Source organism: Carcharhinus amblyrhynchos, chromosome 6 (genome assembly GCF_965287045.1).
Source record: "Carcharhinus amblyrhynchos chromosome 6, sCarAmb.v2.hapA, whole genome shotgun sequence".
Lineage (NCBI taxonomy): Eukaryota > Metazoa > Chordata > Chondrichthyes > Carcharhiniformes > Carcharhinidae > Carcharhinus > Carcharhinus amblyrhynchos.
Window position 1 is genome coordinate 126902822 of NC_137329.1, and position 22440 is coordinate 126925261.

General features: G+C 47.1%; 1 protein-coding gene across 2 annotated transcripts in view; it reads right to left on the reverse strand.

The window, feature by feature from the left end:
- The window catches only part of nav3 (neuron navigator 3), a 360827-nt gene that overhangs the window by 217918 nt on the left and 120469 nt on the right, over window positions 1-22440 (reverse strand). For both annotated transcript variants that reach the window (XM_080191445.1, XM_080191444.1), the window contains exons 6-7: window positions 19857-19925; window positions 8724-8863 (exon numbers count right to left, since the gene is read on the reverse strand). In XM_080191445.1, coding sequence (XP_080047571.1) covers window positions 8724-8863; window positions 19857-19925 — 209 coding nt within the window. The remainder of the gene's footprint in view (window positions 1-8723; window positions 8864-19856; window positions 19926-22440) is intronic.

A 22440-nucleotide genomic window follows, 5' to 3' on the forward strand; every position in this document is an offset into this window, starting at 1 on the left:
GTTTGGCAGAAATTTCTGATACAGGGAAGGGGGAGGGGCCATGGGGAAATTTGAAAAGAAGGATGAGAATTTTACAAATGACTGGGAGCCAATGGCCTTCCTGGTTAGTCCTTCAGGGTTGAGGGTGACTTGCTTCCACTCCGGGGAGGTGGGTTCTGCGGTGGTGAATAGTCCGATCCTGGAGCCACAGGGGGTGTTTGATGAGGGGAGTGGGTGGGGGGGGGGGGTCACTCTGGATTCTGTGTTCTCTTTCTGCTGCTTGGCCTCCACAGGCTCCATCCGCTGACGCTCAAGCTGATTGGTGCCTTCGCAGACGCTTCTTCTCCAGTTTGTGTGTTCCAAGGCAAGCGATTCCCACGTGTCGATGGGGATGTTGCATTTATTTCGGGAGGTTTTCCGAGGATCCTGTAAGGTTTCCTCTGCCCTCCGAGCGATCGCTTGCCCCCGCAGAGCTCAGAGTGGGGCACCTGTTTTGGGATTCCCGTGTTGGACGTGTGGACAATGCAGCCTGTCCATCGCAGCTGTGAGCAGTGGCTGGATGTTGGGGATATGGGTCTGGGAAAGGACACTCACATTGGTAAACCATCCACCAGTGGAGTTGCAGGGTTTTGTGGAGGCAATGTTGGTGATATCTCTCCAGGGATTTGAGGTTTCTGCTGTACACTGTCCATGTTTCTGATGCATACAGGAGGTGGGGACCCCAGCTGCGCTGTAGATTATGAGCTTGGTGCTGGATTTGAGGTCTCGGTTTTCAAGTGCTCTGTTCCTCGGGTGATCGAAGGCTGCACTGGATCTTTGGAGGCGATGTTGGATTTCATCGTCAGTGCGTGTGCACTCCGAGAGGAGACTCCCAGGGATTGGGAAATGATCCACTCGTCCAGGGGCTCACCGTGGATCCTGATGGTCAGGGGACAGTTTAGCTGGAGCGGACTGGGAGAGAATCTTTGTTTCACGGATGTTTAGTCTGAGGCCCATTCTCTCTCATGATTCGGTGAATGCGCCAACGATGGTTTGGAGCTCGGCCTCCGAGTGCGCACATACACAGGCGCTTCTGCGTACTGCAGCTCGGTGACAGAGGGTGGGGTGGCCTGGAGGCGTTGAAAATTGAACAGTTTCCTGCTTATCCAGTAAGTTAGCCAATCTGTACACAGTAAGTTCCCACAAACAGAAATCAGACACATTAGGTCATCTGTTTTTCTCAGTGATGTTTATAAACATTCACCCAGCCACCATGGAGAACTCTCCTGGTCTCCTTCAGAGGAGCTCACTGGGAGGGTATTGGGGTGAGGGAAGGGGGTGTGGGGGCCTTAATTTCCCTGTAGATTTGGTCTCCCACCTGTGGCTGGCTTTCAGGGGACATGCCACCCGTTAGGAAGCTGATTAATGGTCCCCTATTGGAGTGCACAAGCAGAGAGAGAACGTATCAACAACCACAGGCACATTGCCACATCATCGAACCAGCCATCTGCATTCTAAACACTCAGGTGCCTCGAGCGCTCTGATGGAGTTTTGCAATGTGCCCCAGCGAGGGGATCTAGACAGCAATGCTGTGCAGCATCATTGTGGCACGGTGGCACACTGATTAGTGCCATTAGCGCTGCACCAGTGACCCGGGTTCGATTCCCGGCTCGGTCACTGTCTGTGTGGAGTCTGCACATTCTCCTCGTGTCTGCGTGGGTTTCCTCTGGGTCCTCTGGTTCCCTCCCATGGTCTGAAGGACATGATGGTTAGGTGCATTGGTCAGGATATTCTCCCTCAGTGTACCCAAACAGGAGCCGGAGTGTGACGACTAGGGGATTTTCACAGTAACTTCATTGCAGTGTTAATGTAAGCCTTACTTTTGGTACTAATAAATAAACTTGAGCTCGATAACAAAAGCTTGACCGCATCCTCATGTATGACAGTATCTGTAGGAGTGACCACCACACTGTCCTTGTGGAGATAAATTCCTTTCTTCACATTGAGGATAACCTCCACCGTGTTGTGTGGCACTATCACCGTGCTAAATAGGACACTATTTACAGATCAGATTTACTATCAAACAGATCTAGCAACTCAAGTTTGGGCATCCATGAGGTGCTGTGGGCCAACAACAGCAGCAGAACTGTACCCCAGCACAATCCCCACAGCTTATCGTGTCCCTAGCCAAGCTGTTTCAGTCCAGTTACCACACTGGGATTACCCAGCTAAGTGGAAAATTGCCCAGGTACACTCTCTACACAAAAAACAGGACAAATCCAACCCAGCCAATTACCACCCTACTCTCGATCATCAGTAAAGTGATGGAAGGGGTCATCGACAGCGTGATCCACCAGCACCTGCTCAGCAATAACCTGCTCAGTGACGCCCAGTTTGGGTTTTGCCAGGGGGTCACTCAACTCCTGACCTCATTACAGCCTTGGTTCAAACATGGACAATAGAGCTGAATTCCAGAGGGGAGGTGAGAGTGACTGTCCTGAGGTCAAGGCTGCATTTGACCGAGTGTGGCATCAAGGAGCCCGGGCAAAACTGGAACCAATGAGAATCAGCGGGGGGGGGGCAATCTCTCCGCTGGTTGGAGTCACACCCGGTACAAAGGAAGATGGTTGTGGGTCAGTCACCTCATCTCCAGGACATCTCTGCAGGAATCCGTCAGGATAATATCCTAGACCCAACCATCTTCAGCTGCTTCATCAATGACTTTCCTTGCATCATAAGGTCAGAGGTGAGGATGTTCACCGATGATTGCACAATGTTCAGCACCATTCGCAACTCCTCGGATACTGAAGCAATCCATGGTACTTCAGCAAGTCCTGGACGATATCCAGGCTTGGACTGACCGGTGGCAAGTAACATTCACACCACGCAGTGCCAGGCAATGACCATCTCCACCAAGAGAGGATCTAACCATTGACCATTGACACTCAATAGCATTGCTCCCTCACTACCAATATCCTAAAGTTAAAGTTTAAAGTTTATTTATTAGTCATAAGTAAGGCTTACATTAATATCGCAATGAAGTTACTGTGAAATTCCCCTCACATCCACACTCTGGTGCCTGTTCAGGTCAATGCACCCTAACCAGCACGTCTTTCAGACTGTGGCAGGAAACCGGAGCACCCGGAGGAAACCCACACAGACACGGGGAGAATGTGTAAACTCCACACAGACAGTGACCCAAGCCGGGAATCGAACCCAGGTCCCTGGCACTATGAGGCAGCAGTGCTAACCACTGTGCCACAAACAGGGAAATATGAGGAAAAAATATTTCACACAACAAATTGTTGTGATCTGGAAGGTGCTGCCTGAAAGGGCAGAGAAACAGACTCAATAATAACTTTCCAAAGGGAATTGTATAAATAGTTGAAAAGAATTTCAGGATTACAAAGTCAGTTTGGACCATTCTTTGATAAGAACTGGCATTGGAACGATGGGCCGAATGCTCTTTGGATTTCAACTTCAGATTAGTCTTTCTGTGGTCAACCTGCAATTTTGATTCATTTTCCATTTGAAGAGGATCCGCTCGCTATTAGGTGTTAAACATAAAGCTTCAAAAGCTAAACGAATCATAAAATCCCTGTGACCACTTTGAGAATTGTTTCCCGATTAGACTGTCGACTTCAAGAAACAAATATGAAGCTGCAAAAATGTTCTCTTTGAAACACCCGCCACGGGATCATCATTTGGATACTCTGGCTGTTTTCCACACAGCTGTGGCCAGGGCTGGCGTGGTCTGATAAACCTCCCTTCCTGGTTTGAACAGACTCCCGGCAGTTTACCAGGAGGTCAATCCTGAATCAAAACTTCAGCATTTTACTCAAGAGCCAGACGCAAAAGAAAATAAAATAATGAATGGAGTTGGACTGGATTCAATTCACAATCTCAGCCGCTAAACCCTGTGAACGAGTTTCATTAGAAATCTGATCTCTTAAATTACCTCCTTCAACCCGACAACCCTCTGGAACTTTTGTACTTGCCAAATTCTCGTATTCTGCCCTCTTTTACGCACCCCGATTCACTTGTCCCAACACTGGCTGTGCTTTCAGCTTCTAGACCTCAAAATTCTTTGAAATTCTTTCCCTTAACTTCTTGTTCTCTCTCTTCACCTTAAAACTGATCAGAAGCCTGGGCCAGAATTCTCCCACCCTGCCCCGCGGCTGAAATTCTCCGACATTGTCCACAGCTGGGATTCTCCCCCCTCGCTCGTGGCTAGGATTCTCCGACCTCGCCCATGGCTGGGATTCTCCCGTCTCGCCTGCAGTTGGGATTCTCCCGTCTTGCCCAGGGCTGGGATTCTCCCATCTTGCCGTGGTTGGGATTCTCCAGTTCCGCTGCAGTGAGCAGAGATTTGGCTGAGGCCAGATCCTCCGTTCTCACTGGCATCAGTCATGGGGCGTGAACAGCCAGAGAATTCCGGCACCCTCCCTGTGCAATCCCCTCAGGATCCTGCGCGTTTAAGTAAGATTACCTCTCATTCTTCAAAAGCCCAATGGAAGCAGATCTATCTCTCGCATCAGGTAATCTCCGGATCTCAGGAATCAGTTGAATGAACCTTCTGTGAACTGCTCTGAATGCAATTCCATCCTTTGTTCAGGAAGGAAAGTAAAACTGTACACACTGTGCCAGATGTGGTCTCACCAACACCCTGTATATCTGCAATAAAACTTCACCACTTTTATGTTCCATTCCTCTTTCAACAAAGGCCAACATTCCATTTGCCTTGCTAACTGTTATTAACTTTTAGTGATACATGCCTAGACACCCAGATCTCTTTGCACCTTCCAGTTCTGCAATCTTTTCCCATTTAGGCAATGTGCTGCAGTTTTATTCTCTGCCAAAGTGGACAAATCCACATTTTCTCACATCATATTCACAAAGTGGCAGTTACCTGGTCAACAAAGATAGCCTCAGCCCCCGATAGACCAACATTTCTTATCTGTATACTCCTCAGGATGTGATGGGATTTGATTTATTATTGTCACATGTATTAACATACAGTGACAAGTATTGTTTCTTGCGTGCTATACAAACAAAGCATACCGTTCACAGAGAAGGAAACAAGAGGGTGCAGAATATAATGTTACAGTCATAGCTAGGGTGCAGAGAGAGATCAACTTAGTGTGAGGTAGATCCGTTCAAAGTCTTAGGCCCTGATTTTACCTGGGTGTAGTACATTTCCGACTCAGAAATCTGTTTTCAGGCGTCCCCATACACTCTCAGCCATCTCCAGTCCCATTCGCGCTGCGGGCGGGGTTGAGCGCGTCCGAAACGATCGGAGCTCTGAACTGCTCATGCACAGTTGGAAAAAAATTTGAAAAAGTGCGCCCGTGTCACATCGCTCCCGAGCCGGAGAAAGCGATCCAGGAGCGAAAAGCGGGAGTGAGGGTGCACACACACATCACTGACCTGCTGCCTATCTTCGCAGAATTGCATGTTTTTTATTTAAGTTTGACACCATCTTTAACCTTCTTATTTAGCCACAGATAGAGGGTGGGATTTTACAGCCTCGCTTGTTCTGAAACCATAAAATCCCACCCAAGATCAATAGACATTTTCATTGTCCGCCCCTCGCCTGCTCCAATTCCCCTGCCGGGCAGGGGGGTAAAATTCCAGCCAGTGTGTCTGCCCCCTTTTCACACTAGTTAGAATGTTTCTGTTCTGAGATATCCCCTTAAATGTTTGTTAATGCACCTTTATTGGCTTTTCCCTTAAGCTAGTTTCCCAGTTCACTTTCAGGCTCTCCTAATTGTCCATGTAGTCTTGGATCCACTGCTCACTCCCTCAAACTGAATGAAAAATTCAATCACATTATGATCACTGCTGCCTAGGGGCACCCTAATTAACCATTAATTAATCCCATGACGACCTGTGAAGTTCTGTGTCTTAATTTGGCATCAAGCTCCTCATACTGACAACACAGAGCCTCGATTGAAGACTCGATCTCTTTGCTGCCTCCTTGAACTATCATTCCATTCTGTTTGGCTAAGAAATTGTAACCACTGTTGACATCGACTTGTACTGGGGAAATATGTGCAGTGGGAACAGCATGATAAGGTGCCTCACCGCGTTCCCATTCCTGAGGTGTTGCAAATAAATCTATAAAACAAAAAATCACTAATGGAATGTTGGTCTTCCATGAAAGGTCAATCTTTTCCAACTCACCTCCCTCTCTTTCCGTTCCTTTTGCATTTTGAGTGAATATTTCTTTCCCCACTCTGAAGGAATTTTCCCTCAGCCAGCCAAGCAGCAATGTATGTTAAATGCACAGAGCTGTGTGCTGGACCCGTTCAGGCAGTCCCCACACTGAGCCATAGCTCAGTTATTTCAAGCCCACGTGTACATTGCAATTCAGGCCATTTTTTTAACAGAAGTAGACATTTTCATGGAATTTGCAGTTTTTAAAATGCTCACACTGAACCAGCCAGGAACCTGGAATGTTCCAAGCCACAGACAGGTGTCTTCCCCATTGCGTCTCTGCCCACAATGCTCTCAGCCTCCCACAGCCCTACCCACTTGAAGCAATGTTCCTCACTTTCAAAGCACTGTCCAATTTAATCCCAGCCCACCCCCTCATCCTCGTAACCCTGAAATCGAGTCCTTTCCCAACCTAGACACATTCCGATAGAATCCCATTGCATCTTACATGGAGCACATCTCAGATCTTCATAACCCTGCAAGTGAAGAAGTTTCCCTTTTACTCTTTGTCCTTGGGGAAGCTTTCCCAGGATCACTGCACCTGGCGCGATGGTAATACAGTCTCGCTGCAAAGCAAACACACATCAGAGACAGACAGAAACCATCCGGAGAAATCCCGAGACAGCCACACTCAGTGCTCTCGGCTACGCTGTCCCAGTTACCTTCAGGCACTGAACAGTCACCCAAACAGCCACTGGAACCCGGCAAAATAAAACACTTTCACCTTTTGACAATGATCAGGATTCTCTGGTTACCAAACTCACTTTCAGAAGAGTTTTGAACACCTCAATTAAATCTCTCCTTAATGCTTTGTGTTCCTATTCCAGTTTCAATCTCACTTTCTTCAGTCTGTCTGCATTAAGTGAAATCCCTCAGCCCCAGTATCATTCTGGTGAATCATGTCTGTACGCTCTTCAGAGTTGAGACCTCCTTCCTTGCTGACATTGTTCCATTAGCAGTGGACAGTTCCACTATCTATTTCCTTCATACCCATTCGCCTTGCTCTAGAACATTCTCGTTTGGGTCCTGACTTACCTTTGCACCCTTGTTTTAAGTTGTGAAGTTTCCGTCTCATCAGTCGTAACGAGGGTTGGCTCAGCGCTAGAATGACACTTTCAGTCGCTCAGTCCTGCCTCACCATAACCCTCGCTGCGTTCCTCTCGAACAGGGTGATAACAGTTGGTGTGGGACATGGTGGGTGAGCCAGGATTCGCTCAGTTCTCACTCAGCCACTTTTCACAAGTCTGCACAACCCTCCGCTCCAATCACAGACTGCGGGACTTCCACAAGTTAGCTTTCGGAGGAGGGTTAGGGGATAGAGACTGAAGAGGCATCATCAACACCTGCTACTGATTCCTCTTCCTCTGAGAAATCCGCTCTCACCGAAGGGTAAACTCTCAAGGTTCATTCGTCCTGAGGTGGGACGAGAACTCCTCCCTTCTTCCCGCCCAAATAAAGGATGATGTTGAGTGCGGGGAGCCCTGCTCGCTGGAGAGGGGAGATTTGTACGAGGCACACAGAGGGGCCATTGTGCATTCTCTCCCACATGGCTGTACGCCCAGCCAATACCATCAACGTGCAGAGGAAAACCACACTGACATCAGGTAGGAAACACACACGGGAACATCGACAATGAGAGACTGTGAGTGACACAGAACCCACTTATTCTCTTCCTGTCCCACCAAAGCAACCAATCACACTGCCTCAGTAGATTTTAAACAAAAATCTTGTTGGGACGGACGCACTCATTCCCCGAGCTCTTTGACACAGAGAGGTTACTCAGTGGGGGAACACCCAGGCCTCACAACCTTTGGGTTCAAGTCTCATTCCAGCACACCCTCTTCCCTTTCCAGTCCCGCTCAGTGCAGGATCGAGGGAGTGCCACATTGCTGAGAAGCCAGCAGAGGTGAAGCTAATTGTTGTCTCGTGAATAATGCATCAATCTTGAATCAAATCTTTTTTAGAACATCCAGCTGGTCCAACGTGTAATGTAAGGTTACAGGGAGAAGGCAGGAGAATGCACAGGGGAAATGTTCATTCAGAGAGACAACACAGACACGATGGACCAAATGGCCTCCTTCCGCACTGGAACAATTCTGCGATTCTGCTCTTGGGCTGTTTCTAAATGTAAAAATCTGCATAACTTCACCTGAAATCATAAACCTAACAGCGGAGACAGAGTCCCAGATCTCGGCCAATGGCCATCAGTATTCTGCTTCTTGTCTAGAAGATGATTTATTTAACCTGCCTGCTCCCTCAGGGGGTGTAAAATATCTCACAGCCAACATCGAAAGAGGAACAGTGTCCTGGCTAAAAACCGACATCACAAAAACACTCGACTATCTGCTCATCGTCACATTGCTATTTATGGGATCTTGCTGTGCCAAAGTGGTTGCTGTGTTTCCGAGGTTGTAACAGTGCCCAGCCTTCTAAAGTACTTCCATTGGCTGCAAAACACCCAGGCAAGCCCCGAAGCTGTGAGAGGCGCTATAGAAATGCAAACAAGACTGGAAAGCGAGGGTGGGAGGGAGTATCCGGGAGGGGTTTACCTTTCTCGCTGCTGGCTGTATACTGCGGGGGTTTGTTCTTATCGATGCTGTTGAAACTCTGACTCCTCCTGTTCAGGTTGTTGGCTCCTTGGGCCTTGGTGGAACAGCCTGTAGCTGACACCCTGGAGGGTCCCGGGAGTCTGTAAGAAATGGGCAGGGTTAGAGAGCTGGGCATGTGGCAGGCTGTAGACACCTTCACCCCCAGCCAGCCAGTGCCTGCCGTGACTTTGTACCAGTGTTTTTATTCAACAGAAAGCTTCCCGAATCAGCTCGAATCCAATATCAACAGGATTGTGGCCTTTCTGACTGGTTAATATTTACCTCCCTCCCCCCCTTCCCCCCCCGCCTCCCCCCATCCCAGCCCCCCCCTCCCCCCCTCCTCCCCTACAAAGGCTTTAATCAAAGTTCTGCAAATACTGAGGTACAACGTGACTCGCTCGGGTCCCCTGCGCAAAACAAAACCCAGAACATTCATGTCCAACACTGATCCTTCCTGAGAAAATATTTGCACTCAGATTAAAAAAGAAATAAAAATCAAAGCCTCCGAGGATTTGTTTTATTAACAGCAGGAGCGAGAGAGATTGGGATCAGTAACGGCAATTATTTGAACTTGTTCACACACCCCCTTCAAGGTTCTGTTCATAGAATCAGTTGAGTGAAGGGATATACTGATGGGTTAGGGTGAAGATGACAGCAGGCTAGTCTGGAACATGGATATCAGCATGCACAGGCCGAATGGCCTGCTGGTGTGTTGTAGATTGTGTGTAACCATCAAGCCAGCCTTGGCTCGCATACACACGCGCACACGCACACACACACACACACACACACACACACACACACACGTTTAGGTTTAGAATGAACATGAAGCTCAGTCAAACCCCTCTCCGTTCTCCTTCATCACCGGTTCAATCCTGGATAACTGCTGGAGACTCCACAGGGTTTTACTGGCAATATGCAGGGCAAAAAAACTGTTCATTCGCCATAACTTGTCCATGTCGCTGTCTCTTCCTTCACACAAAAGCAAACTACCGCAGTTTAAAGGTTACTTATTAGTGTTGCAAGTCAGCTTACATTAACACTGCAATGAAGTTATTGTGAAAATCCCCAAGTTGCCACACTCCGGTGACTGTTCGGGCATACTGAAGCAGAATTTAGCACGGCCAACGCACCCTAACCAGCTCGTCTTTCAGACTGTGGGAGGAAACTGGAGCATCCGGAGAAAACCCACACAGGTACAGGGAGAATGTGACCCAAGCCAGGAGTTGAACCCGGGTCCCTGGCTCTGTGAGGCAGCAGTGCTAACCACTGTGTCACCGTGCCCCCGGGAATCGAACCCGGGTCGCTGGTGCTGTGAGGCAGCAGTGCTAACCACTAACAGGGAATCTGGAACTACCCAGCAGGTCAGGCAGTGTAAGTGAGGATAGAGAATGAGCATTCCAACTCAATGACACTATATTTGGTCCCCAACTCCAAATCACCTATGTAAATCATAAACAACTGCGGTCCCAACACTGATCCCTGAGGCACACCACTAGTCACTGATCACCAACCAGACAAACACCCATTTACCCCCACTCTTTGCTTTCTGTTAGTTAATGAATCCTCTATCCATGCTAATACATTACCCGTAACACTGTGCACCTTTATCTTATGTAGCAGTCTTTGATGTGGCACTTTGTCAAATGCCTTCTGGAAATCCAGATACACCACATCCACAGGTTCCCCACTGTCCACTGCACATGTAATGTTCTCAAAGAATTCCACCAAATTAGCCAAACATGACCTTCCCTTCATGAACCCATGCTGCGTCTTACCAATGGGACAATTTATATCCAGGTGGTGGTGTTCCCAGGTATCTGCTGCCCTTGTCCTTCCAGTGGTTGTGTGTTTGGAAGATGCTGTCGAAAGAGGTTTGCTGAGTTTCTGCAGTGCATCTTGAAGATGGTACACAGGGCTGCTACTGAGTGTTGGTGACGGTGGGAATGCTTAAGGTAGTCAATTTGGTACTGATCAGGCGGGGCTGCTTTGTCCTGGACGGTGCCGAGCTTCTCGAGTGTTGTTGGAGCTGCACCCATCCAGGCAAATGGAAAGTATTCCATCACACTCCTGACTTGTGCCTTTGGGGAGTCAGGAGGTGAGTTACTCACGGCAGGACTCCAGGCCTCCAACCCTGCTCTTGTAGCCACTGTGTGTACAAGACTGGCTTCAGTTCAGTTTCTGGTCAATGGCAATCTCCCAGGATGGGGGGTGGGTGGGGGAGGGGGGTGGGGGGGGGGGGGGGAGGTTGGGGGGGGAGGAGGAGGAGGAGGAGGTTTGCGGGGGGTTGGTGGGAGGGGCTCAGCAATGTTAATGCCATTGAATGTTAAATGGAGATGGTTAGTTTCTCTCCTGTTGACGAAGGTCATTGCCTGGCACTTGTCTAACACAAATATTTCAAAACTGAGATTTCTGTTGGCTCAGAATATTAAGGGTTACAGACCCAGGGCGGGTAAATGGAGTCAGGATATATATCAGCCAGGATTTAACTGAATGGTGGAACAGCCTGGACGGGGTTGAATGTTCTCCTTCTGCTCCTGTGCTCCCTGTCGTGTTCCCATGATCGAAGGTTTAAGAAAACAGAATGTTTCTCGCTACATCCGGAGTCTGTGTTTTGATGAAGCGCATTGTTTTGTGGCTCGCCAGGACTTGTCCTGGGAATCATCTCACACGGGCTTTGAGTTTGCTAATTAGCCACAGACCCAAGCATCCCTGTTCCTCACGAAGCTAAAGGCTCAGTTAAGAGGATATTGGAACATCTCTGAGCAGAAAAGAGCCCCACAGGAACTTCAAAAATAACTCTGAAAAGTAAAGATCCCCCGCACAGCCAGGGAAATGGAACACACACTCAGTACCAAAAGTCCCTCTCCATTCCACTTCTCACTTGGGTTTGACTCACAAGTACACAAAGTGTGGTGTAATTTCATCGCCTGAGTTTTGCTATGGGAATACTGGCAAAACCATCACCGTTCACTCTCACTCAAACTGACAGCAACTTCAGGAGTTTGCCTGTGTGCAGAGCACTACGGAGATCCAGGAGATGCTGCTGGTGAGTGGCAACTCACACTGGCACAGTGGTTAGCACTGCTGCCTCACAGCGCCAGGGTCCCGGGTTCGATTCCCAGCTTGGGTCACTGCCTGTCTGGAGTTTGTACATTCTCCCGTGTCTGTGTGGGTTTCCTCCGGGTGCTCGGGTTTCCCCCCAGAGATGTACAAGTTAGGTGAATTGGCCATACTAAATTGTTCCTCAATGTTGCAAGCTATGCAAGTTAGATGGATTAGCCATGGGAAGTGTGCGGGGTAGAAGTTCTGGGTAAGATATTCTGTCAGAAAGTTAGTGCAGACTCAATGGGCCAAATGGCCTCTTCTGCACTATAGGGATTCTGTGAGCCTGAATTCCTCCAGGGGGTGCATTTGTGACGTTCCTTCAGACTGCAACCCTAATCAATCAGTGAATTGTCAAAAACTTCCACTTTCACACTTTCAATCTCACTGCGAAAATGCTGAAAAAGTTACACTGAGTTCGATAAGTTTTTAACAACACACTAACTTTATAATTGCTGATATACATCTGCAACTGTGCTCAAAGCTAATTTTATATTTGTGTAATGTACATTTTTCCATTATGATAGCAAAGTCTCATATTTAAAAAGTATTTTTAAAAGAATCTGCTCAATTTAGCTTCATTTATCATTTGTATTAATCATTTATTTTTCTGTCTGAAATTAAAAGTGAAGCATATTTGGTGCTTCTAATTGATGAATAAAGTTAAACTCCAAGAAAAATAATTAAATAAAGACAGGTGGCAGATTGGACAAGATATAAAAAGGCAGCAAAGAATGACTAAAGGATTGATGAGGAAAAGATTCAGAGTTCAGGAGAAAGATCGCTGGAAATATAAAACCTGACAATCAGAGCTTCGATAGCGATCTCAAAAAGGAAAGAATTAACAAAGTCAGCGTTCGTCTGACTGAAGATGTGTCTGGTGAAATAATAAGGGAATATTCGCTGGAATTCTACCGTCTATGGAATCGGAGCGAGCGAGGAGTGGACAATGGAAATGTCCATTGTCCTCAGCTGAGAATTTCTGGTCTCACTCAATTGAGGTCATAAAATCCAAACTGATTCCTGGAACCACAGGATTGTCCTAAGAGGAGAGATTGGGTCAACTGGGTCTGCATTCACTGGAAGAATGAAAGGGGATCTGATTAAATTGTCTAAAAGTCTGACAGGGCTGGACAGACTGGATACAGAGAGGTTCCTTTCTCTGGCTGGGAGAGTCTAGGACAAAGAATCACAGTCTCAGGGTCCGGGGGGGAGGTCAGTTAAGACAGGTTTAAGGTGCATGGGGCAAAGTTTTAAAAGAGATGTACGAGGCAGATTTTTTTTACACAGAGAGTGATGGGTCCTGGAACTCGTTGCCGGGGGGAGGGAGTGGAAGTGAATATGTCATGATTTTTAAGGGGAGTCTGGACAAGTACATGAATAGGATGGGACTAGAGGGATATGGTCCCCGGGAGTGTAGGGGGTTTTAGTTAAGTCGGGCAGCATGGTCAGTGCAGGTTTGGAGGGGCCGAAGGGCCTGTTCCTGTGCTGGAATTTTCTTTATTCTTTGTACGGATGACCATGAAACCATTGTGGATTGTCAGAAAAACCCATCTGGTTTACTTTAGGAGTTGCTCATTTGAGATGAGATGAAATGTTTTCTTCTCAGAGGGTCATGAATCACTGGAATTCTCTCAAAAGGCACTGAAAGTGGAGGGGGCAATCTTACCAAAAAAATTCTGAGTGCCAAACGGAAGAGAATTGTGCCAAATTTTGGTGAGTTAAAAATCTAATCTTGCCACACTGAACAAAACATGAAGCGAGGTCTGTTTCCTGCCAGCAGGGGGAGGGGGCAGAACCTAAACTCACCTAAAAGCAGCAGAGGGTGCTATTGCAACAACAAAGAACAGAGGGATCAGTCCTGCCACACACCCTCCACCCCCAGCTATAGCTGGCCTCCACACAGGATGTCAAATTCAACCCCACTCCCACACAGGCCATCTGATCCCTCCCTCATCCGCATGGGCCATCAGATTTCCCCTCTCCCCCCACACAAGCCAGCCAGATGCAGTGTCCCTCCCATTCATCTCCCCTTAGGCCTTACCCCATAAGGTCCCACCTCCTCAGGCCTCGCACCCTTGGCACTGCCCAGTGGGCAATGCCAGTGTGCCAAGCTGACAATGCCAGGGTATCAGGCAGGTACTGCTTCAGGGACACCCCCCTCCTTTCTCCCAGAGGGGCCCCATTGGTCTCCATTCCCACTAGTGAAGCCAAAACAACAGGTCCCCATTAACAGGAATCATACGTGATTGCAGCTGTTACTCGGGGGCATAACTATAAGGTTCATGGTGGGAGATATAGGAGGGATGTCCGAGGTAGATTCTTCACTCAGAGTGGTTGGGGTGTGGAATGCATTGCCTGCTGTGATAGTGGAGTCGGACACTTTAGGAACTTTCAAGCGGTTATTGGATAGGCACATGGAGCACACCAGAATGATAGGGAGTGGGATAGCTTGATCTTGGGATTGGACATAGCTCAGCACAACATCGAGGGTCAAAGGGCCTGTACTGTGCTGTAATGTTCTATGTTCTATGTGATCCTCGCTGGTGAGTCCCATGTCACTTGTAATGTTTAAATTTTATTTTCTGTTTTACATAGAATTTCAATATTACAATCAGCCTCATACCAGAGGCTGTATTCGCTGTATCGTTGGTGCCTGGAAGATCACGAGAGGCGAGAGATTGGGCAGAAACCTAATTTTTCACCTCTCTTGCGATCTTACAGGCTCATCCCACCCATCGAGCAGCGGGGTGAGATGGCAAGATCATCCCAGAGTCTGTGAATATCCTTAAGGCAGAGCTGGGTAGATTGTTGGCTAATGAGGAGGTGAAAGGCTATGTGTGTTGGGATGGGATGTGGGGTTGAGGTTACAATCAGATCCACGCCATAATCTTATTGAACGGCGGGTGATCCAGACTTGAGCAGCTGAGTGGCCCACTCCTGCTCCTAGGTTTATGTTTGTAATTTCTAGTTTGCTGTCTGTGAGGATACTTCACTGTCATTAGTCGTTTACCCTATTTGCTGATGTCACTGTTGCTGCATGCCAGGTGATTTCACTGAATTGGTACACACGCAGTACACACACGGTACACACATGTATACACATGGCACACACACGGAGGCCATTCGGCCCTCAAGCCTGCTCTGACATTCATTCAGTACATGGCAGAACTGACTACGGCCTTAACCTCAGATTCTATCTCCCCAGTAACCTTTCACCCTCAGGTTAGTGAAGAATCTATCTCAGCCTTGAGAATATTGACTGATCCTGCTCCCCGCCCCCGCTCTCTGCCAAAGACATTTCCAAAGAATTTCCCCTCATCTGCATCTTAAACGTTTCAGTAAAATAACCTCTGATTCTGCTGCAGTCCAGCGGACACAGACCAGGTCTGAGTGACCTTTCCTCAGAGGTGAACCCTGATAGGTGAACCCTCTGCTTCGGGGTTTGAACTGTTGTTGGGGAGCGGGAGATCTGGTTCCAGTGATCACCGGATCCACGTGGGGAGCTCTCTTTGAGGCCAGTGATAAATATCAGCACTGATTGTAAAATCCAGCCCAGTGAAAGCCCCCCGAGACCTTCCCAGTGAGGGGATCAGCGGAAATCTCCCGTCACAAGATGCGGACGTGTGGACACTGAAGTTTCACAGAGAGAACTTGGCCGGATTTCCAGGCATTTTCCTGCAACCAGGAATGATATAATGTGATGCCCTGTTATTCGCAGTCGCATGCTGCCACCTTCTGAACACTTACAGCATGGCACCGTGTAAAACCTAACACCCTGTTCAGCAGGTTATTGTGTAAAAAATCACAAGGAATGTGTCCGTTTCAGACGCTGTAAAAGGACAATCTGCAGTTTACTGCTGGATAATACCTAAATTTAACAATACTTCAACTTCTTTATCTCTCTCTCTCTCTTTCCCTCTGTTTCTCTCCATCTCTTTGCCTCTATCTGACTATTTTGTTCTTTGTCTCCCTCCCCTCTCTCTATGTGGGTCTCTGTCTGCCTCTCTCTCTCCTTTGTATCACTGTCTGTCTCCCTATGTGTGTATATCTCTCTATCTTTCTCTCCCCCAATATCTATGTCTCACTATCGCTGTCTGTCTCTTTCCTCTCTGTAGGTCTCCCTCTGTCTCTTTCTTTTTCTCTCTCTATCATTCTCTCTGTGTCTTTTGTCTCTCTCTCTCTGGGTTCCCTCTATTTCTCTTTCTCTCTCTCTCTGCATCTTTCTTTCTTTATCTCTCTTTTCCTCTCTCTCTCTCTCTGTGTCTTTCCTCTCTCTCTCTGTGGGCCTCCCTCTGTCTCCTTGTATTTCTCTCTCACTCTCACTCTCTCTCTCCACCACGACACCCCCTCTCTCACGGCTGGAGTACAGCTGTCTAATTTCTCTGCTAGCCCCTCCTGTACTTTTAAAACTACTTTTTCTTTTAAACAAACAGAGGTCATTCCATCCACTGAGAAAACTGTGGGTAGAGGCCAATCAAAGGGGAGTTGTGAACTTTAGGCTGTGGATCAGATGATTGGCTATTTTCCTGCTAAAGATTATCTTAAAGTGAGACTCCCTGTTGTGAGGTTGGCACATTCTATATCAGATGTTACAAATGGAGAACAGTTTGCAAAGTATTAAGAAACATTTGATTTTTTTTTGTTCTTACCATCATCGAATCCTACAGCACAGAAGGAGGCCATTCGGCCCGTCAAGTCTGCACCGATCACAATCTCATCCAGGCCCTATTCCCCTTACCCCTCACATTTACCTAGCTCGCCCCCCTGACCCTAAGGGGCAATTTAGCATGTACAGTCCACCTGACCCGCACATCTTTGGACTGTGGGAGGAAACCGGAGCACCCGGAGGAAACCCAGGCAGACATGGGGAAATCATGTAAACTCCACACAGACAGGGACCCAAGCCGGGAATTGAACCAGGGCCCCAGGCACTGTGGGGCAGCAGTGTTAACCACTGTACGGCCCAATCAGTCCTAGTCCAGAGACTGTGCCCCCGGGCTGTAGATTCAATGTTAGGTTTCAAAAGGGGAACTGGATAAATATTGAAAAAAAGAGAAATTATGCAGGGTTTTGGGAAATGGCAGTGGGGTGGGGGAATGGGACTAACTGGATAGTTCTTTCAAAGAGCTAGCACAGGGTGTGATGGGCAGAATGGCCTCCTCCTACACTGCAGATTGTGGGGGTGTTCAGGCCCTCCCTATAAGCTGCGCAAAGTGAAATTCCTCAGCTGGGTTCTCATTCTCAAATCAGCTGCAGTTTGCTAAAAACAAAATGTAAAAATCCAGGCGAGGATCTCATCTGGTTCAGGGGCAGAAATCCAATGTCAGTGATGGGGTGGGAATTAAAGATTTTAATCTGAGTTTGCACCGGGCGTGGTGGGACTGCAGGGGTTTCAAGCAGAACTCAATGGGCCAAATGGCCTGTTTCTGTGCTGTAAAACTCTCTGACTCGTTAGTGGTTATTTTAGTGATCAATTTGCGGTTATTTTTAAACACTGAACTGTGTCACATCAGTCATTTGGAGCAGTCTAATTAGTCAATGCTTCCTTGATATTTATAGCCTGCCTCGGGGGGGGGGGCGGTGGGGGCCTGCAGTGATTGCTGGACTCAGTAAGTGACCTGACACTAACAAAAACACCAGAAGATGATGAGACCCATTGATGTGAGCTGTCAGCTCGCTTCTCCTATCTCAGAACAACCGCCTGAGCGGAGCGCTGACACTGTTAAAGATACAGGTCTTCGGCTCCACTGGACAGTGGAGATGGATGTTTAAGAATCAAATGAATGAAACTGAATGAAGAAAGGGATGTTACAGTGACAAAAAAACTCAGTCTGAGCAACTTCCAATTCCGAGAATAACCGAACCCTGGCGGATTTCGGAATCTCTCTCTGTGCTGGCATTCAGCAGACATTCCACACAATGACAGACGTTTCAGTGAGGGGGTGTGTGTGTGTGTGTGTCTGAGTGAGTGAGTGAGTGAGTGTGTGTGTGTCTGTGTGAGTGAGTGAGTGAGTGAGTGAGTGAGTGTGTGTGTGTGTGTGTGTGTGTGTGTGTGTGTCTGTGAGTGAGTGAGTGAGTGTGTGTGTGTGTGTGTGTGTGTGTGTGTGTCTGTGTGTGTGTGTGTGTGTGTGTGTGTCTGTGTGTGTGTGTGTGTGTGTGTGTGTGTGTGTGTGTCTGTGTGTGTGTGTGTGTGTGTGTGTGTGTGAGTGAGTGAGTGTGTGTGAGTGTGTCTGTGTGAGTGAGTGTGTGTGTGTGTGTGTGTGTGTGTGTGTGTGTGAGTGAGTGAGTGAGTGTGTGTGTGTGTGTGTACCACACTGGGTTATACAAACACAACAGGATGTGATTAAGCAGAGTATGACACACACACACATGTTGACTGAGTGATATCGGTTTGATGATGAAGCAGCCTTGAACCTTTCTTTATCCTTTCTCCCCTCTTACTGTACAGCCCCTTTTAACCATTCCTAATCACTGCTGATGTTACCTTTGAGCGCACACTGCAAATCTTCATCATCGTTCAAATCTACTCCACAAATTGTGCTGTTATATACGTGTGTTGGGGTGTGGGGTGTGGGGTGTGTACTCACCCTTTAACGGCACGGGTCTTGTGACCCCCGAGGTGGGGCTAGCTCCTCCCAGGGTGGACTCTGGTTAAGGAGTCTAGACGCTGACTGCAGGGAAGTGCACCCCTATAATAATAAAGTGTTCCCCAGTGTTCAAGTTAAGGAAAAAGCAAAATACTGCGGATGCTGGAATCTGAAACAAAAACAGAAAATGCTGGAAAATCTCAGCAGGTCTGACAGTATCTGTGGAGAGAGAATAGAGCCAAGGTTTCGAGTCTGGATAACCTTTCAACAGAGCTCCACAAAGGGGTCATCCAGATTCAAAACGTTGGCTCTATTCTCTCTCTGTAGATGATGCCAGATCTGCTGAGATTTTCCAGCATTTTTCTGTTTTGTGTCAAGTTGAGAAGCCTGCTTTGTGATGCTTCTTGTACCTGTAAGGACTTTAATCAGGCAATTGAGGTGGGCCTGTCAGAATATGAAGCCCCTCCAAATTGATGGGCCAATCAGGGAGCGTCTTGCCTTGTATTTAACCCGGCGTGTCGGTTCCTCTGGGACTCTGAGGGAGGACAGTTAACTGAAAACTCTCTGTGTGCTGCTGTCAGGCTTTTAAATAAAGGGATTTTGGTGAAGGGATTTCTGCCTCCAGGGACTTGCCACAGTACCTCACCTCAATAAGTACGTCCATATTACACATGTACACACGGTGCGGTACTTGATAATTTGCTACATACAGGGGCTGCCAACCCTCCAGGAATTAAAGGTATATTCACACAAAATAATCAGCAGGACATTCAAAAAAAAAATGGGATTAAACTGCTGCCTGACAGGTCAAGAATTGTCCAATCAGGTGATGAGGATTTCATTTGCACTGTAATTGGCTATGGACAGGCGAGAGGATGGGGCTGTCAGGTGACCAATGGAAGTGGGAAGCAGCAATTCATGTGATGTCACCTCCAGGATAGATATATTTTTGAACAGTAAAGGAATTAAGGGTTATGGTGAGTGGGCGGGTAAGTGAAGCTGAATCCACAAAATGATCAGCCATGATCTTATTGAATGGTGGAGCAGGCTCGAGGGGCTGAATGGCCTCCTCCTGCTCCCAGTTCTTATGTTTGTATGTTAATATATCCAATCAGAGTTGGCAACGCTACACACATGCGTTACCTAAAGTTAACGGCCAAGCTTGGTACGGCCTCCCTCATTTGGTTCTTGGCTACAGTTCCCCAAATGATGACAAAGGAAGCAGCTAATTAATGAAAAATTAATTTTTCTGTCTCTTTAGAAAAGGCATTAAATATTCCCAAACCTCGATAGTTAGCTGTAAGGTTTCGGAAAGTTGGGGAACATCAGCACCACCTGACACTCAAACTGACCATCCACACAAAACTGAGCAGGTATTGGATAAGAATTACCAGCTGACCTGGTAGACTTTTTCTGATTGGCTGCACTTCCAGCATGTTGTGGCTGACTTGTATATCTAGCTGCCAGACTGTATAACGAGAGAGAGAGAGAGAGAGGAGAGAGAGGGAACAAATAAAACACAGGAACCAGTAAAGATCAGGCATTAATGTACTTTAGTAACATGGCAAGTTATTTTGAACTGGTCTCAAAAGAACTAAAAACACAATGATGCACAAATCACTCGGCCAGAATCATGTGACAGTTAACAGAAATACAAAACGAGAGATCTGAGGATGACAATGTCAATATGGAAAGTGATCTGATTCTACAAGCTTCCCCGTCCCACCCTTCCAGAATAAGAACATAAGAAATAGGAGCAGGAGTAGGCCATCTAGCCCTTCGAGCCTGCCCCGCCATTCAATAAGATCATGGCTGATCTGAAGTGGATCAGTTCCACTTTCCCACTTTCTCCCCCATAACCCTTAATTCCCTTGCCTATCAGAAACCTATCCACCCGTGACTTAAAAATATTTAGCGAGGCAGCCTCCACCACTTCAACGGGCAGAGAATTCCAGAGATTCACCACCCTTTGAGTGAAGAAGTTCCTCCTCAACTCCGATCTAAACTGCCCCTGCCTTATCTTGGGGCAATGATGGGGCAATCTATCTGCTTTACTGCCCAGTTAATCATTAGTTATTACCTCTAGCTATTAACACACTGTTTTTTTCTCCTTTATTGCTGTCAATTTAATCTGTCGGTTTCTCGAGTTTAACACCAGTCAAGTCAGAATCAAAGCTTTTATCTGTGTGATTACATTCAAGTTCTGATGCTACAAGATTGGTCACAACTGGACAGCTTGGTTTGGAGGGAGTGATCGAGTGGAATTATCATTGGACTAGGAATCCAGAGATCTACAGCAAGATCTGGGGACCTGCGTTCAAATCCTACTGTGGCAACTGGTGAAATTTGAATTCAATAACAATCCGGAATTAAAAGTCTACTGACGACCATTGTCAATTGTTGTAAAAACCCATCTGGTTCACTAATGCCCTCTAGGGAAGGAAATCTGCCATCTGTACCTGGTCTGGCCTACATGTGACTCCAGAGTTACAGCTCTGGTTGTCTCTCAAATGTCCTCTGAAATGAAGGACAATTAGGGAAGGGCAATAAATGCTGATCCAGCCAGCGAGGCCCACACCCCACAAAATGAATAAATAAAACCGCACAGATGGAGAACATTAATTCTTTCCAATAGAGGCAGTGAGAAAGGACTCCTGTGTCATGTGTAACATGTTGATATCACACATCTGTGACTGCCTGAGGTACTTCCACAAGATTGGGCGCAAGCTAAGGTTATCTACACAAAGACCAGTGCTGTAACGCTGACCTCTTTAACCTGAATGAAAAGCTGGAATTTTACTCCAAGTCAATTTCCGGTGTAAAGTTACACGTGCTTGAAAAGTTTAGATAAATACAAGTTGGAATTTGTACAGTGTTTATCCTTGCAATAAATCTGTGAGAATACATGTGGTCAGGTTAAACAATTATCTGATCCAATAACAGAAACTCTTCAACAGAAATAAAAGCAAATTATTGCGGATGCTGGAATCTGAAACCAAAAGGGAAAACGCTGGAAAATCTCAGCAGGTCTGGCAGCATCTGGAAGGAGAGGAAAGAGCTGACATCTCGAGTTCAGATGTCCCTCCGTCAAAGCTCAAATAGCTCGTTTCTCTTCTTACAGATGCTGCCAGACCCGCTGAGATTTTCCAGCATTTTCTCATGGCCCCTGAACAGAAAGTTTTATTTACCAAATCACCTCTGAGTTACAGTCACTTTAACTCCCAACAAATCTCAGTCAATTCATGATGCTCATGATTGGGGAGGTGACGATTTGACAATACTTCCCCTTGGAGGAACTGTTCCCAATATCGGATATTATAGAATCTAAAATTCACTGGGTTCAGAAACAAAGAAAGTGAAATATCCAGTATCCCTGTTGCGAGAGGATTTTTGAACCCGGAGGATCTCTCACCTTCCATTACAAAATAAACTCAACCTTAAGAAGAAACATGTGTGAATACAAAATAAGAAACAATTCTATTGGTGCTGTCTCACATAAGGATTAGAAGGTTGCAGCAGACTTGCTGTCAGCCACATTCTCACATAATCAACTCCAATATGTCATGTGTTGCTGAGCGAATGGCACTGCAGCTGAGTGAGGCCTGGCGTTAGCGCAGGGTGATCACTGCCACTCCACCACTAATCACCTTTTCAATGTTCAGCTCTTCTACAAACTGGTATTGGACAATCAGATGGTCCATTGCCCCTTCCCCAGTAGCCCGAGCTGTCTCTTCCGGCCAACTTTGCGGTCAACACGCGAATGAGAACTGGCTGTGGCACACTCAAAGGGTGAAGTGACTCATTCCTGTTCCAATATTCCTCCTAGACGTCATCTAGAGTTATAGTCAATGGGGCCAAATATGGAGTATCACAGAGACTGAACATCCCATCAAAGATATTCCCATTTCCTCTCAGTTCTATCCTATGGAAAGGGTTTGGCATTGACAGCAATGTGGAAAACTAGGCTGGGGTGTTTTTCTTTG